The sequence below is a fragment of the Carettochelys insculpta genome, chromosome 12 (genome assembly GCF_033958435.1).
Source record: "Carettochelys insculpta isolate YL-2023 chromosome 12, ASM3395843v1, whole genome shotgun sequence".
NCBI classification, from domain to species: domain Eukaryota; kingdom Metazoa; phylum Chordata; order Testudines; family Carettochelyidae; genus Carettochelys; species Carettochelys insculpta.
The window spans coordinates 1,223,981-1,238,865 of NC_134148.1; the positions used below are offsets into that span (position 1 = coordinate 1,223,981).

The following is a 14,885-nucleotide window of genomic DNA, read 5'->3' on the forward strand; positions in this document are numbered from 1 at the left end:
ATTACTTCTTGTCCCACCCTCAATAATTAAAAAGAGCAATTTATCACTCTCCTCTATAACAGACTTTACACAGTCTTGAAAACTGTTTTACCTCCCCTGTCACTCTTCTCTTGACCAAACCCAATTTTTCGTTTAATCATTTTTGTTGCTCTCCTTGGACCTTTGTCCAGTTTGTTCACATTCTTTGCCAATTGTGGTGCCCCAAACTAGACACAATATCGCAGTTGAGATCTTATCAATGCTGCTCAGAACTGAAGTTACTTCTCATGTCTTGCTTACAAGAGTCCCTGCCAATACATCACAGAGCAAGACTGACATTTTTCCCCAACAGTTTTACACTGTTAACTTGTTTTTAGTTTGTGATCCACTGTAACCCCCACATCCTTTCTTGGAGCACACCTTCCTAGGCAGTCATCTCCCATTTTAAACAACTGATTATTCCTTCCTAAATACAGTACTTTCCATTTTTCCTTATTGAATTTCATCCTATTTCAGACCATTCCACGAATTTGTCAATATCATTTTGAATTCTAATCCTGTCCTGCTGAGCACACGCAACCTCTGTTAGCTTGGTATTGTCTGCAAACTTCATTAGTGTACCTCTATTTTATTATTCAAATAATTTATCAAGATATTCAATTAACCTGAGTCAGGCCAGATTCTTTCAGGGCCACACTTCATAAACCTTTCCAGTTTGATGGAAAATCATTAATAACCTCCCTGTATGCTTTTCCAACCAGTTCTGCACCCATATTTTACTAGGTTCATCTAATCTCCCTATCTTGTTTATAAGAAAGTCATGTGAGACAGTGTCAGAAAGTGTCATGTGACATTTCCTGCTGAGCAGAAAAAGAAGCCAAGGATAGGGGAATCACAGGCTGCAGCTGTACAGGGTAGTAGAAAATTTGTTACTGCATTGCTATAGTTCTTGTTCATAAAAAAGGGTTTATCTTGATATTCGTCTGCTTGTCAGTAAAATACTATGTTAGCAGATAACATAGTTTTGTATCTGGACAAATATGCATATATAAAATGTCACTTTTCAAAAATTTATATTATTAAACAATAGGATTAAAATATAGCATTCCCCCATGCCCAACAACCACACACAGACCACATTCTTATTAGACTACACATTGAAGCTGCAGGCCTAAAGCAGTGGCTTTCATCCTGTGGTCCATGGACATTTGGGGGTCAATGGACTTGTCTTAAGATTTCCAAAGGGGTTTGCACCTCCACTGAAATTATTAGGAGTCCTCAAATTAAAAAAGTTGAAAACCACTAGTTTAGGAATTATGGATGTGGCACTTTAAAGCAGGCAACCATTTTTTTTCTGTTTCACACACACTGCCAGCTTACCCCATGCAGCATGGATGTATTTTGTTCGGAGTCCTTCACTTGACTTTCACTGTTAGCCAGCTGACTAGGACATTGATGTTGCTCTTGGCTTTGTTCATCTGTTACCTGAACTGTTACATAGTCTGCAAGTTTCTGCACACAATTATAGCAGTGTTCCAGTGCCTGCTCTTTTGAATCACCACCAAACTGAGTACGAAACATTCGGCATTCATTCTGTTTAAAGCCAAAGAGAAATTAATTTGACTGTGCTCCCTGCCAAGGAATTTTGTTTTTAATTAAATCTGTATTTATTGTAGCCAGCACAAAATAGTGATAAGTATTGGAGGGGTAGCCGTGTTAGTCTGGATCTGTAACAGCAACGAAGGGTCCTGTGACACCTTATAGACTAACAGAAAAGTTTTGAGCATGAGCCTTCGTGAGCACAGACTCACTTCATCAGATGCTGGTCTTGGAAATCTGCAGGGCCAGGTATAAATAAGCCAGAGCAAGGGTGGGGATAACAAGGTTAGCTCAGTCAGCAAGGGTGAGGCTTACTACCAGCAGTTGATCTGGAGGTGTGAACACCAAGGGATGAGAAGCTGCTATTGTATTTAGCCAGCCATTCGCAGTCTTTGTTTAAGCCTGAGCTGAGGGTGTCGAATTTGCAGATGAATTGTAGCTCGGAAATTTCTCTTTGGAGTCTGGTCCTGAAATTTCTTTGCTGTAGGATAGCTACTTTTAAGTCTGCTACTGTGTGGCTTGGGAGATTGAAGTGCTCTCCTATGGGTTTTTGTATATTGCCATTTCTGATATCTGATTTGTGTGCGTTTATTCTTTTACGTAGAGACTGTCCAGTTTGTCTGATGTATATAGCAGAGGGGCATTGCTGGCACAAATTATATTGGTAGATGTGCAGCTGAATGAACTCACGATGGTGTGGCTGATCTGGTTAGGTCCTGTAATGGTGTTGCTGATCTGGTTGGGTCCTGTAATGGTGTTGCTGGTGTAGATATGTGGGCAGAGCTGGCAATGAGGTTTGTTGCATGGATGGGTCCCTGAGTTAGAGTGACTGTGGTGCGGTGTATAGTTGCTGGTTAGGATTTGCTTCAGGTTGGCAGGCCGTCTGTGGGCAAGGACTGGTCTGCCTCCCAAGGCCTGTGAAAGTGGGGGATCATTGTCCAGGATGGGTTGTAAATCCCTGATGATGCGCTGTAGAGGTTTTAGCTGAGGACTGTAGGTGTTGGCTAGTGGTGTTCTGTTGGTTTCTCTCTTGGGCTTGTCCTGCAGTAAGAGGCTTCGTGGCACACGTCTGGCTCTGTTGATCTGTTTTTTCACTTCCTCAGGTGGGTATTGCAGTTTCAAGAATGCTTGGTAGAGATCCTGTAGGTGTTTGTCTCTGTCGGAGGGGTTAGAGCAAATGCAGTTATATCTTAGTGCTTGGCTGTAGACAATGGATTGCATAGTGTGTCTGGGATGGAAGCTGGAAGCATGAAGGTAGGCGTAGCGGTCAGTGGGTTTACGGTACAGGGTGGTATTGATGTGGCCATCGTGTATTAGCACCGCAGTGTCCAGGAAGTGGATCTCCTGTGTGGACTGTTCCAGGCTGAGGTTGATGTTGGGGTGAAAGTTGTTGAAGTCCCAGTGGAATTCCTCCAGAGTCTCCTTCCCATGGGTCCAGATGATGAAGATGTCATCAGTGCAGCGTAAGCAGAGACGTGGTGTTAAGGGATGAGAGCTAAGGAAGCGCTGTTCCAGGTCAGCCATGAAAATATTGGCATATTGAGGGGCCATGCGGGTACCCGTAGCTGTGCCGCTGATTTGAAGGTATATATCGTTGCCAAATCTGAAATAGTTGTGTGTGAGGATAAAGTTACAGAGCTCAGCCATCAGATGTGCTGTAGCATCATCAGGGATACTGTTCCGGACAGCATTTATTCCATCTTTGTGTGGGATGTTGGTATAGAGAGCCTCTACATCCATGGTGGCTAGGATAGTGTTTTCTGGTAGGTCATCAATGTATTGCAGTTTTCTCAGGAAGTCAGTGGTGTCTCGGAGATAGCTGGGAGTGCTGGTGGCATAGGGTCTGAGGAGAGAGTCCACGTAACCAGACAGTCCTTCAGCAAGAGTACCAATGCCCGAGATCCCAGGCCACACAGTAGCAGACTTAAAAGTAGCTATCCTACAGCAAAAAAAATTTCAGGACCAGACTCCAAAGAGAAATTTCTGAGCTACAATTCATCTGCAAATTCGACGCCCTCAGCTCAGGCTTAAACAAAGACTGTGAATGGCTGGCTAAATACAATAGCAGCTTCCCCTCCCTTGGCGTTCACACCTCCAGATCAACTGCTGATAGTAAGCCTCACCCTTGCTGACTGAGCTAACCTTGTTATCCCCACCCTTGCTCTGGCTTATTTATACCTGGCCCTGCAGATTTCCAAGACCAGCATCTGATGAAGTGAGTCTGTGCTCACGAAAGCTCACACTCAAAACTTTTCTGTCAGTCTATAAGGTGCCACAGGACCCTTCGTTGCTAAAACGGTGATAGTTACTGGATCACTACACCAACTATAAACATAAGCTTGCTTAAATTTCTCCTTGCTGCATAAGAAATCATGCTGGGTCAGACCAAAGACCAAGCTATCCCACGATCCAGTCTTCCAAACGGTCCAACTCCAGGTGCCCCAGATGCAATGAACAGAACTCGTAATTATCAAGTGACCATCCGTTGTCACTCATTTCCAGCTTCTTGCACACAGTTGCTATAGATACCATCCTCGTTAACAGCCATCTTCCATGAATTTGTCCAGTTCTTTTTTGAACTCTATTACAGTCTTGGCCTTCCCAACATCTTCCAGCAAGGAGTTCCACAGATTGACTGTGTTTTGTGTTAAAAAAATACTTCATCTTTGTTTTAAAACTGTTGCTGGTTATCTTCATTTAATCCAAAGAAGCTGCACCTGCAACATTGTAACCCATAATTAAAGCTGTTTCTCAGTGCAAATACGGAACTAAGAAATGTGAGTAATAAGCTTTTATTTTTGAAAATGCCACTGTATATAAATTTCAGAAAAGGGCAAGAAATGTGATTGGGGTATGGAATGTGTGCCATATCAAGAGAGAGGAATAGGATTGGGACTCTTCATCTTGAATATTGGTTTAATAATAACAGAAGGAATGTGGAATCTTTTAGAAGATACAAGCCAAGTTCTGCCCACTGAAACTCCAATGGCACTACTGACAGGAGCAGAGAGAGGTATTAGTCATGGAATCCAACTCAAATTTTTACTTTGATATTATTATTATTAGGTAATTACATTTTCTATGTCTACATTTTCAATTTATTAGGTTATCCTTCATTTCAGGCTCTCCTGGACCAGGATTTAGTGTGAATGTGACTAGATAACAGTTGTTGCCTTTCAGGCCACAGATACCTGCACTTCAGCGATAGAGAAAATGCTGAGTATAATCTGTACAGAGTCACAAGCTTATGTAGTGAGGCAGAATAGCCTCCCTCCTAACTGAAGTGTGAGGAACACTACACTCACCTAAGTGGGTGAAGCCAAACTTGTCACACCCTGCCTCCTTCACCAGAAATACTGGGTGGGACATGAAGTAGAAAAGGAAAGCCCTGGAGCTCAGTTGCTGCTCAGTCACAGGAGAGGTCAAACATCTTTGCAAGATCTCAGCCCCAGAGTGGACCGCTGTTTTACTGTCAATGGAGGCTAACGAGAACCTTGAGGAGCTGCTGGAACTACCATCAGCTGAATACTCCAAGGAGACAGAGGATCTTTGAACCACAGGACCCTTGACTCATTCTTTTGTAGGAAGTAGCTGAGAGTGGTCCAGCTCTACTGCCAGAGCGTGACTGTTATGACTGTATCAGAGGGGTAGCCGTTTTAGTCTGGATCTGTAGCAGCAACGAAGGGTCCTGTGGCACCTTATAGACTAACAGAAAAGTTTAGAGCATGAGCTTTCGTGAGTTAACTCACTTCTTCAGTGAGTTAACTCACGAAAGCTCGTGCTCTAAACTCTTCTGTTAGTCTATAAGGTGCCACAGGACCCTTCGTTGCTGCTACTGTTATGACTGGATTCCCCACTGACCCAATGGTAACAGTCTCACATAGGGTTACCTTTTAATTATATAATGAATGGAGAATATTTCTAAATATTGAAACAGTATTTTACTCCTCATCAGAGGGATACTGAGTAATTTCTAAGATGACTTTGGTAACACCCATCTTAATAGAAGTCACATCACACAAAATGGAAACTGCAGCTAAGATATAATTCTGTACATTACTTTGAAAACACAAGCCAAAAAGGATTTATACACAACAGTATACAGTAACAGAGAGTAAGCCGTGCTAGTCTATACACTATCAAAACAAAAAGCAGTCAAGTAGCACTTTAACGACTAGCAAAATAGTTTATTAGGTGAGCTTTCGTGGGACAGACCCACTTCTTCAGACCATAGCCAGACCAGAACAGACTCAAAATTTAAGACACAGAGAACCAAAAATAGTAAGCAAGGAGGACAAATCAGAAAAAGATAATCAAGGTGAGCAAATCAGAGAGTGGAGGGGTGGGGGGGAAGATCAAGAATTAGATTGAGCCAAGTATGCAGACGAGCCCCTATAGTGACTCAGAAAGTTCCCATCACGATTTAAACCATGTGTTAATGTGCCAAATTTGAATATCAAACTCAAAAATAAACAAGACATCATAATCAAACCAGCTGAAAAAAGGGTGCTGTTGTCATCCTGAATCAGCCAGACAACTCTCCAACACCACATTTTACAGACCTCTCTCCGCTGATCCCACTTTGGAATTCCAAAGGAAATTATAACAACTACTGAAGAAACTCCCTGCTGCTACTCGGGACCTCATTAACTCAGACACACCATCTCAGCCACAGCCTGGATTATTCTATTTACTTCCCAAAATCCACAAACCTGGAAACCCTGGACGCCCTATCATTTCAGGTATTGGCACCCTTACCACCGGACTATCCAGTTACGTGGACTCCCTCCTCAAACCCTATGCCACCAACGCTCCCAATTATATCCGAGATACCACCGACTTCCTGAGGAAATTACAAAACATCGGAAAAGTTCCTGATAACGCCATCCTTGCCACAATGGATGTAGAGGCTCTCTACACTAATATTCCACATAAAGACGGATTACAAGCAAGCAGGAACACCATCCCTGATGCCACCATAGCCAATCTGGTGTCTGACCTCTGTAACTTTGTTCTCACACACAATCATTTCCGTTTTGGGGACAATTTATACCTCCAGAGTAGTGGAACTGCTATGGGCACCCGCATGGCCCCACAATATGCTAATATATTTATGGCTGACCTGGAACAACGATTCCTCAGCTCTCGTCCCCTATTACCACCACTCTACTTAAGATACATTGATGACATCTTTATGATTTGGACCCATGGTACAGAGGCTCTAGAAAAATTCCACAGAGACTTTAACAATCTACACCCCACCATCAACTTATGCCTCGATTACAACATGCAAGAGATACATTTCCTGGACACTACAGTACTAATCAAGGATGGCCTGATCAGTACCACACTGTACCAAAAACCTACTGATCGCTATACTTATCTACACCCTTCTAGTTTCCATCCTGCACACGTGACTAGATCCATTGTTTACAGTCAAGCTCTTAGGTACAATCGCATTTGCTCTGATCCAACTGACAGAGACCAAAGACTACAAGAACTTTACCAAATATTCATAAACCTGAATTACCCACCAGGAGAAGTAAAAAAAACAAATCGACAGGGCCAGACGCATACCCAGAGACCAGCTACTCCAAGATCGGCCCAAAAAAGCCAAGAACAGAACACCACTGGTCATCACCTACAGCCCGCAACTCAGACCACTGCAACGAATTATTAAAGACCTACAAACTATTCTTAATCAGGATGTTACACTCCAGAAGGCCCTGGGTGACATGCCTGTTCTCTCCTACAGACAACCTCCCAGCCTCGTGAGGATCCTTACTAACAGCCACAGCCTATACCCCAGGAACACCAGTCCTGGAACCTTTCCCTGCAACAAAGCCCGCTGCCAGCTTTGTCCACATATCTTCTCTGGAAGTACCATCACTGGACCTAACCAGGTTACTCACAGAATCACAGGCACTTTCTCATGCTCCTCCACTAACATCATATATGCCATCATGTGCCAACAATCCCCAGATGCTTTGTATATTGGACAGACTTCTAACTCCCTTAGACAAAGGGTCAACGGGCACAAAACAGACATCAAAACACTCCAGATCCGCAAACCAGTTAGTCAACATTTTAATGGAATGGGGCATTCTGTCAATGACCACAAGGTATGTGTGTTACTGAAGAGACATTATAGCTCTGTTTTAGAGAGAGAAGTGGACGAGCTGACTTTTACATTCAAATTTGGCACATTAACACATGGTTTAAATCGTGATGGGAACTTTCTGAGTCACTCTAGGGGCTCGTCTGCATACTTGGCTCAATCTAATTCTTGATCTTCCCCCCCACCCCTCCACTCTCTGATTTGCTCACCTTGATTATCTTTTTCTGATTTGTCCTCCTTGCTTACTATTTTTGGTTCTCTGTGTCTTAAATTTTGAGTCTGTTCTGGTCTGGCTATGGTCTGAAGAAGTGGGTCTGTCCCACGAAAGCTCACCTAATAAACTATTTTGCTAGTCTTTAAAGTGCTACTTGACTGCTTTTTGTTTTTACAACAGCATACAGGCTGCAAAAGCTTGTGATGCATAAAATTATTCAGACTTCCATGATGCACTTGACATTTTAAAACAGAAAATGAATGGGCTTAAGATATCAAACATGAACAATTATCAAAACAAAAAGCAGTCAAGTAGCACTTTAAAGACTAGCAAAATAGTTTATTAGGTGAGCTTTCGTGGGTCAGACCCACTTCTTCAGACCATAGCCAGACCAGAACAGACTCAATTTTAAGGCACAGAGAACCAAAAACAGTAAGCAAGGAGGACATGAACAATCATCATTAAGATGGACAATGCTTATTTGATCATCCATGTTTCTGAATAGAGCTTCACATCACTAAGACAATATCATACTTATCCTATCTTTTCTTTAATGACCAAATCAGTGCACTATTCACTCACTTGTATAAATTCAGAGGCCTCCTCACATAACTTCCAAAATCACTTGCCTATCTAGTAACTCATCACAGTAAGTACAATCTGGCATGTTATTATGGGAACATTATTTTAAAACACCACTAATATACAGTGTGATTTAAAGGCATTGTAGGTAAATAATATTGTTTTGATGTTTTTAAAATAGAAAAATGTCAATGTGATGACAAAGGGTTTTAATTTTCTCTTTTATCCATTGTACCATGAGAAGCTTGTAGGATATTTCTTATACTTCATTGAGCAGATACAGCAATTTGTTCAACTTCTCATAGTTCAAAAATCATTTATGGAGATGCAAGGCCTATTTTTAATAGGAGAATTTACCTATATGGGACAAAAATCAGAAATTACACCTTAATTTGGACTAATTTGGGGAGAGTTTCACAAGAAACATCCATAAATATTTAAAAAACAAAAAAGCAATCAAGTAGCACTTTAAAGACTAACAAAACAATTTATTAGGTGAGCCCTGTTACTATAAATATTTCAGTGCCCCCAAAGACCCTGAATCCATTCCAGCTGTGATGATATTTTTTAGTGTTCCCTTGCAGGACATATGTGGATATGATTTAGACAAAAACTATCACATCTGTACTTATAACCTGAATTGCAGTTCATCACTGATTCAATTTTGTTGTAGACATATATTTTCTTTATATAGGAGGAAGTTAGCAATGATCTAGCTAAGGGGCATAATAAATGATATGAGCATAAACCTCAGGTCTAATGCATAGCTGAGTGTGCTGTTCAAGTGCAGAGTGTACCTTGTAAGGATGCAGGGAGGGATAGCTCAGTGGTTTGAGCATTGGCCTGCTAAACCCAGGGTTGATTTCAATCCTTGAGGGGGCCATTTAGGGATTGGGGCAAATAGATGTTTGGGATGGTTCTTGGTCCTGCCAAGAGGGCAGGGGACTGGACTAAATGACCTCTGAAGGTCCCTTCCAGTTCTAGGAGATGTGTATCTCCAATTATATCTTATCTAAATAATCAGATCATGTATATTTCTAATATAATGAAATTAATCACTAACAGAGATTAATCATGAATACTTTTTCAGTGCAAATGAGGTGCAGTACAGAAAATTGCTTCCTACAACTACATTAAATGCATGCTGTACAACTGGAACAGAAGAACATTTTTCAGTTTTATATACGAAGGTGACTAAAAGACTATACAATTTGGGAAGACCAAGAGTTAAATTACCTGAGTGAATGATAAGCATTAGCATGAATAACAATTACAAACTTATTCATAATTGTTTGCTCACAATGTTTTAAAGTTTCCTTCATTAGCATTCATAAAATATTTATATAACTTGAGTGCACTTCCTATAGTGAAGTATTAATCCTACAGCTGAATAAACAAACTTGGAGTCTGAAAGTGCAGCTACTCACCTCAGTGCAGTAACTATTGTTCTTCAAGATGTCTTCCCCGCATGGGTGCACCACTGTAGGTGCTGGGCTTGTCCCAGTGCCACAGATCAAACACTTTTCCAGCTGTATCTAGCCAGTCTGTGCATGCGCTGCTGCGGCATCTCTCTGTTCACGCTCTTTTGGTCATGTGCGTAGACCGGCTCAAGCCCATTCCTTGAAACCACTCCAGAATCTGAAAAAAAGACAGTCAAGGCAGACTCTGAAGCAGGGAGGAGGGTGAGTAGTGGACCACGCACCAGTGGGGGGAAATCTCAAAGAACAATAGTTACTGCACTGAGGTGAGTAATTTTACTTTCTTCTTTGAGTGATGTCCCGGTGGGTGCTCCACTGTAGGTGACTGTCAAGCAGTTCCACACAGATTAGAAAGAGGGCGAAGGAGTCACCATGTAATTGACGTGGAGAGGACCACTGAGGCCAGCGAAGTGTCTGCAGCCAAGGTTCTGGATTGCATGATGCCTCGTGGAAGTGTTGTGGGATGACCATGAAGCTGCTCTGCAGATATCTCTGAGGAGAACTCCCTGCAAGAAGGCCACAAAAGTTGCCTCTGTTCCTTTGGAATGAGCTCACGTCTGACTCAGAAGAGGCACCCCTCTGGAAGTGTAGCACTGGACAATGCACGCTGTGATGATACGCACTGTGCATTGGGATGAGAAGGATTCACCTTTGGAGCGCTCTGCTAGTGAAAACAGCAGTCAGTCTGTTCTCTGCAAGGATTTGGTTCGCTCTATATAAAAGGCTAGTGCTCCGCACATGTCCAAAGAATGCAGCACCATTTCCTGCAGCGACGCATGCAGCTTGGAGTAAAAAGCAGGTAGTAGTATTGGTTCACTAACCTGAAAGTCTGAACAAACTTTTGGGATAAAAGCCAGGTGATGTCTGAGGGTTAGTCTGTCCCTAGTGAAAATAGTGTACGGAGGCCCCAGTGTGAGCATGGGCATCTCACTAACTCTGTGTGCAGATGTGATAGCAAGGGGAATGCCACCTTCATGGTAAGTAACCTGAGGTAGTCAGTGGTTCAAAAGGCGGCTTCATTAATACCTGGAGAACTAAATCCAGACTCCAAGGAGGAGGAGTTGGTTTACATCAGGGGTGCGTATTCATGAGCCCCTTAAAAAATCTTTTGGTGATCAGATGCATGAATACTCAGAACCCGTCAACGTGTCTCTAAATGCCACAATGGGCTCCAGATGCACTCGCAGGGAAGTTAGCACCAGTCCCGAATCTTTAAGTTGCACTAGATAGTCCAGAATAGTCTGGAGGGGAGATGACAGTGGGCAACGTGACGCATGGAGCACCAGACCACAAATCCGCGACATTTGGAAAGGTAAGTAGTCCTGGTAGTTTGTCTTCTGCTGTGTATTAAGATGTCCCTGACTTGTGCAGAGCCCATGAGTTCAGAACCATGGAACCAATTAGGAGCCAAGCCGTGAGGCATAACATCTGCACCTGCGGATGTTGCACAGTTCTGTAGTTATGAGTAAGAAGGTCTGGCAGAAGGGGCAGCGGAAACAGGGGTATGTCAACATTCACTGTAGAAGAGGAAACCAATGTTGCCAAGCCCAAGCGGGGGCCACTACTATCATAGTGATGCCGTACACCCTAACCTTGTAAAGTACCTTGGGAATGAGTACTGTGGGGTGAAAGGCGTAGAACAGAGGGCCCTTCCACTTAAGTAAGAATGCATCCCCCAATGAGCCACACCCCTTTCCAACTCCAGAGCAATACTGGCAACATTTCTTGTTGTGACAGGTGGCAAATAGATAGATAAGGGGAGTGCCCCAACGATGGAACAAGGAACGAACCACTCCATCATGGAGTTCCCATTCGTGATCTGGTGCAAAGCATCTGCTCAATGAGTCTGCAACTACATTGTTGAGCCCAGGTACGTAAGATGCCACAATTGTGATGTCATTCCCAGTGCACCAGTTCCAAAGTCAGACTGACTTTGCACAGAGGGAGAATGAGTGAGCTCTTCCCTTGTGGTTGATATAATACATTGTCACCACATTGTCTGTTAGTATTTTGACTGTGGAACCCTGGATGTGCTGTTGCTAACATTGACAAGTCCTCAGGACGACTGAGTTCCAACAGGGTGACGTGTAGGAGGCGCTCCTGAGGAGACCAGTGTCCTCGAATAGAGAGACTGCTCATGTGGGCTCCCCAGCCCAGCAGGGAAGTGTCTGTACCTGGGAGGGTTGTCTGGGATGGAACTGAACCCCAGAAAACAGGTTTTTCCTGCTCTGCTGCTGTTGGACAGAGGAGAGAACTGGGGGTGGAGGTACCACCGAGTGGTGGAGACTGCAGTGTCTACTGTTGTAAATTGTTGCCACCCCAAGTTGCAATGATTGGAAGTAGAGACTGGCAGGCTGAACAACAAATGTTGTGGCCACTATGTGGGCCATAAGTTTGAGACATGTGACCACCTGTACTGTAGGGCTGCCCCTGAGGACATCTATACGCTCCTGGATAACTTGAAACCTGGGAAGGGGCAGGTAGACCCATGCCATAGTCACATTGAGACAAGCCTCAATAAATTCCAGTTCCTATGTGGGCTGAAGGGTTGACTTCTAAGTAACAAGAAGACCCAAAGAGTGGAATACAGCCCTTGTGGTATCTATCATCTGCTCCTTTCTCCACAAGTGAAGACCCCTTCAGGAGACAGTCATCTAGATAGAGGAATACCATGACCCTTTGTCAGCGCAGGTGAGCAGCAACCACTGCCAGAGGCTTGGAGAATGCTCTGGGAGCCATATAGCCTCTGAATGGGAGGACCCTGTGCTGAATATGATCCTTCCCTAGAGTAGATCAAAGAAACTGCCGGTGAACAGTAATGTGAAAGTAGGCACCGTGAAGGTTGAGAGTAGCAAACCAGTTGTTAAGGTCTAGGACTGGGATTATCGAAGTCATGGTCACCATCTTGAATTGCTGCTTCTGCATGCAGCAGTTCAGCAGACATAGGTACAGTATTGGTCTCCAACCACTGCTCTTCTTCTGCATGAGGAAGTAATGGGAGTTGAAGCATTTGCCCCAAACTCATCAGGAACTTGCTCCACTGCTCCTATAGCTAGGAGATGGCTCACATCCTCGTGCAGCAATCTCTCATGAGAGTGGTCCACGAGGAGGGACAGGATGGGTTGTGTGGAAGGTGGGATGGAAGTGAATGGAATTGTGTATCCAGATTTTATCATCTCCAGAACCCACCTGTCAGTAGTGATGGAGTCCCATTGGTGGAAGAGGAGCCTTAGCTGGTGGTGGAAGATGGAAGGTGACATTGACCATATTGCCACTTTTGACCAACAATCAAACTTTCTGTCTGTTGGACTGTGAGGATTGGTTATGTGCACCTTGGTGTCCACAGTGTGTCTTCCACTGTTGAGATAGGAGCTGTTTGTAAGGACTGGTAGATTGTTGGAACTGCAGCCTACAGAAACCAATATCATAACATCTCTGGTATGGGTGGTAGCACCACCTCCTGTAGGGAGGGGTATACGTTGCAAGAATATGTATGATTGGTTGCGAGTCCTTGCTAGAGCGAAGGACTGCATCTGCATCTCGGCATATGATTTCTTTTTATTGCATTTCTTTTATTGTCTGGCTTTTGCCTGTAGCTCTTTCGGTGTGGTGGCAGTTTGTAAATATGAAGCCTGCCGCACTACCCCTGCAGTGACTGTGGCCCTTGCCAACGTAGCCGCTACAACCAGGGCCAGCTGAACCACTACAGTCATCGGCCCCACCAATGGCCACAGAACGATTAGCATCGACCTCACCATGCTGATTCCTGGCACTGCTAGCAAGCACTGTCAGCACCGGAAATCCAGCACAACACGGCACCAAGGAAGGCACCAACCAAGTCATGGCACTAAAATGTTATCCCTTGGTTGCCATCATCAACTTTCTCTCCAGCATTCTCCTCATCTTCAGAAGTACCAGCACTGAGGTCACCTCCTCCACGTTCTGGCAGGTTCCTCCTTCTTCAGACTATTTCTAAAACATGAGCTGAAGATAGGAGAAACATAGTGGATAGGACTTTTGTCACATTTCATTACTACAGATATTAAGGAGTGGCTGTCCCATTCTTTATGGTCCTTACACAGACAGGGGAACAAGGAGACACAGTGACTTCCACTCCCCCGGTACTCCAAACTACTATCAGTATCACATGGTCTGGTTTCATACCAATGCATACTTCACTGAGTCATAGCATCAATTATTCAAAAGTTGGCTGATGCATCCCTAGGTGAGGATAAACCTTCTCCATGACCCACTTTCTTTGTTGATAGACAATTACATTTGAATAGGCTGCACATAACATGCTGGTTAACATGAATGTAAATAAATCTTTGGGTGTTACCCAGGGTAAACACATTTGAAATACAAATATATAGTCAATATTCATAACTTCAGCTACAACAGTAATACAGCACAATTATGCTTGAAGCAAAACAGAATAAAAGCAAAAATGAGTAAGAGTGAACTTCTAGAGTAAAGAATAAATTACAACTAACATACTACCACATGGAACTTTAAACAGCTCTCAAAGGACTTATACAGAGGAAGATATAATAAATCTTATTTTATGTGTATGAGTGAGTTCAAGGTCTTGATGAGTTGCCTTAAATTGCACAGTTAGCATCAACCTACTCTTCTAATTCATATTCTTGTGCCCTTCCTCCTTATAAGGCAAGAGTGCCTTCTGTACTGCTAAATTGTGCAACTACTACCCAGATTTCCTACCACTATCAGTGGGAATTTCAAACCTGGGATGGTTATATAATCAAGGACTTGAGGAAATATCATTTCAAGACCAATATGCCTGTGGTGCAAAATATATATCTGCTTTACTTTTCCTATTTTCTTAAATGCTCCAGTCATCTAAATTGAGAAATTTAGTTTAGGAACTTCTTAATTAAAACTGTAGTCGAGTGTG

The 14,885-nt window shown here is 43.2% G+C and overlaps 1 protein-coding gene across 1 annotated transcript in view; it reads right to left on the reverse strand.

Moving 5' to 3' along the window:
- REC114 (REC114 meiotic recombination protein) overlaps positions 1–14,885 on the reverse strand; it is a 44,288-nt gene that overhangs the window by 16,645 nt on the left and 12,758 nt on the right. The window contains exon 4 of the mRNA XM_075007183.1: positions 1,360–1,572. Coding sequence (XP_074863284.1) covers positions 1,360–1,572 — 213 coding nt within the window. The remainder of the gene's footprint in view (positions 1–1,359; positions 1,573–14,885) is intronic.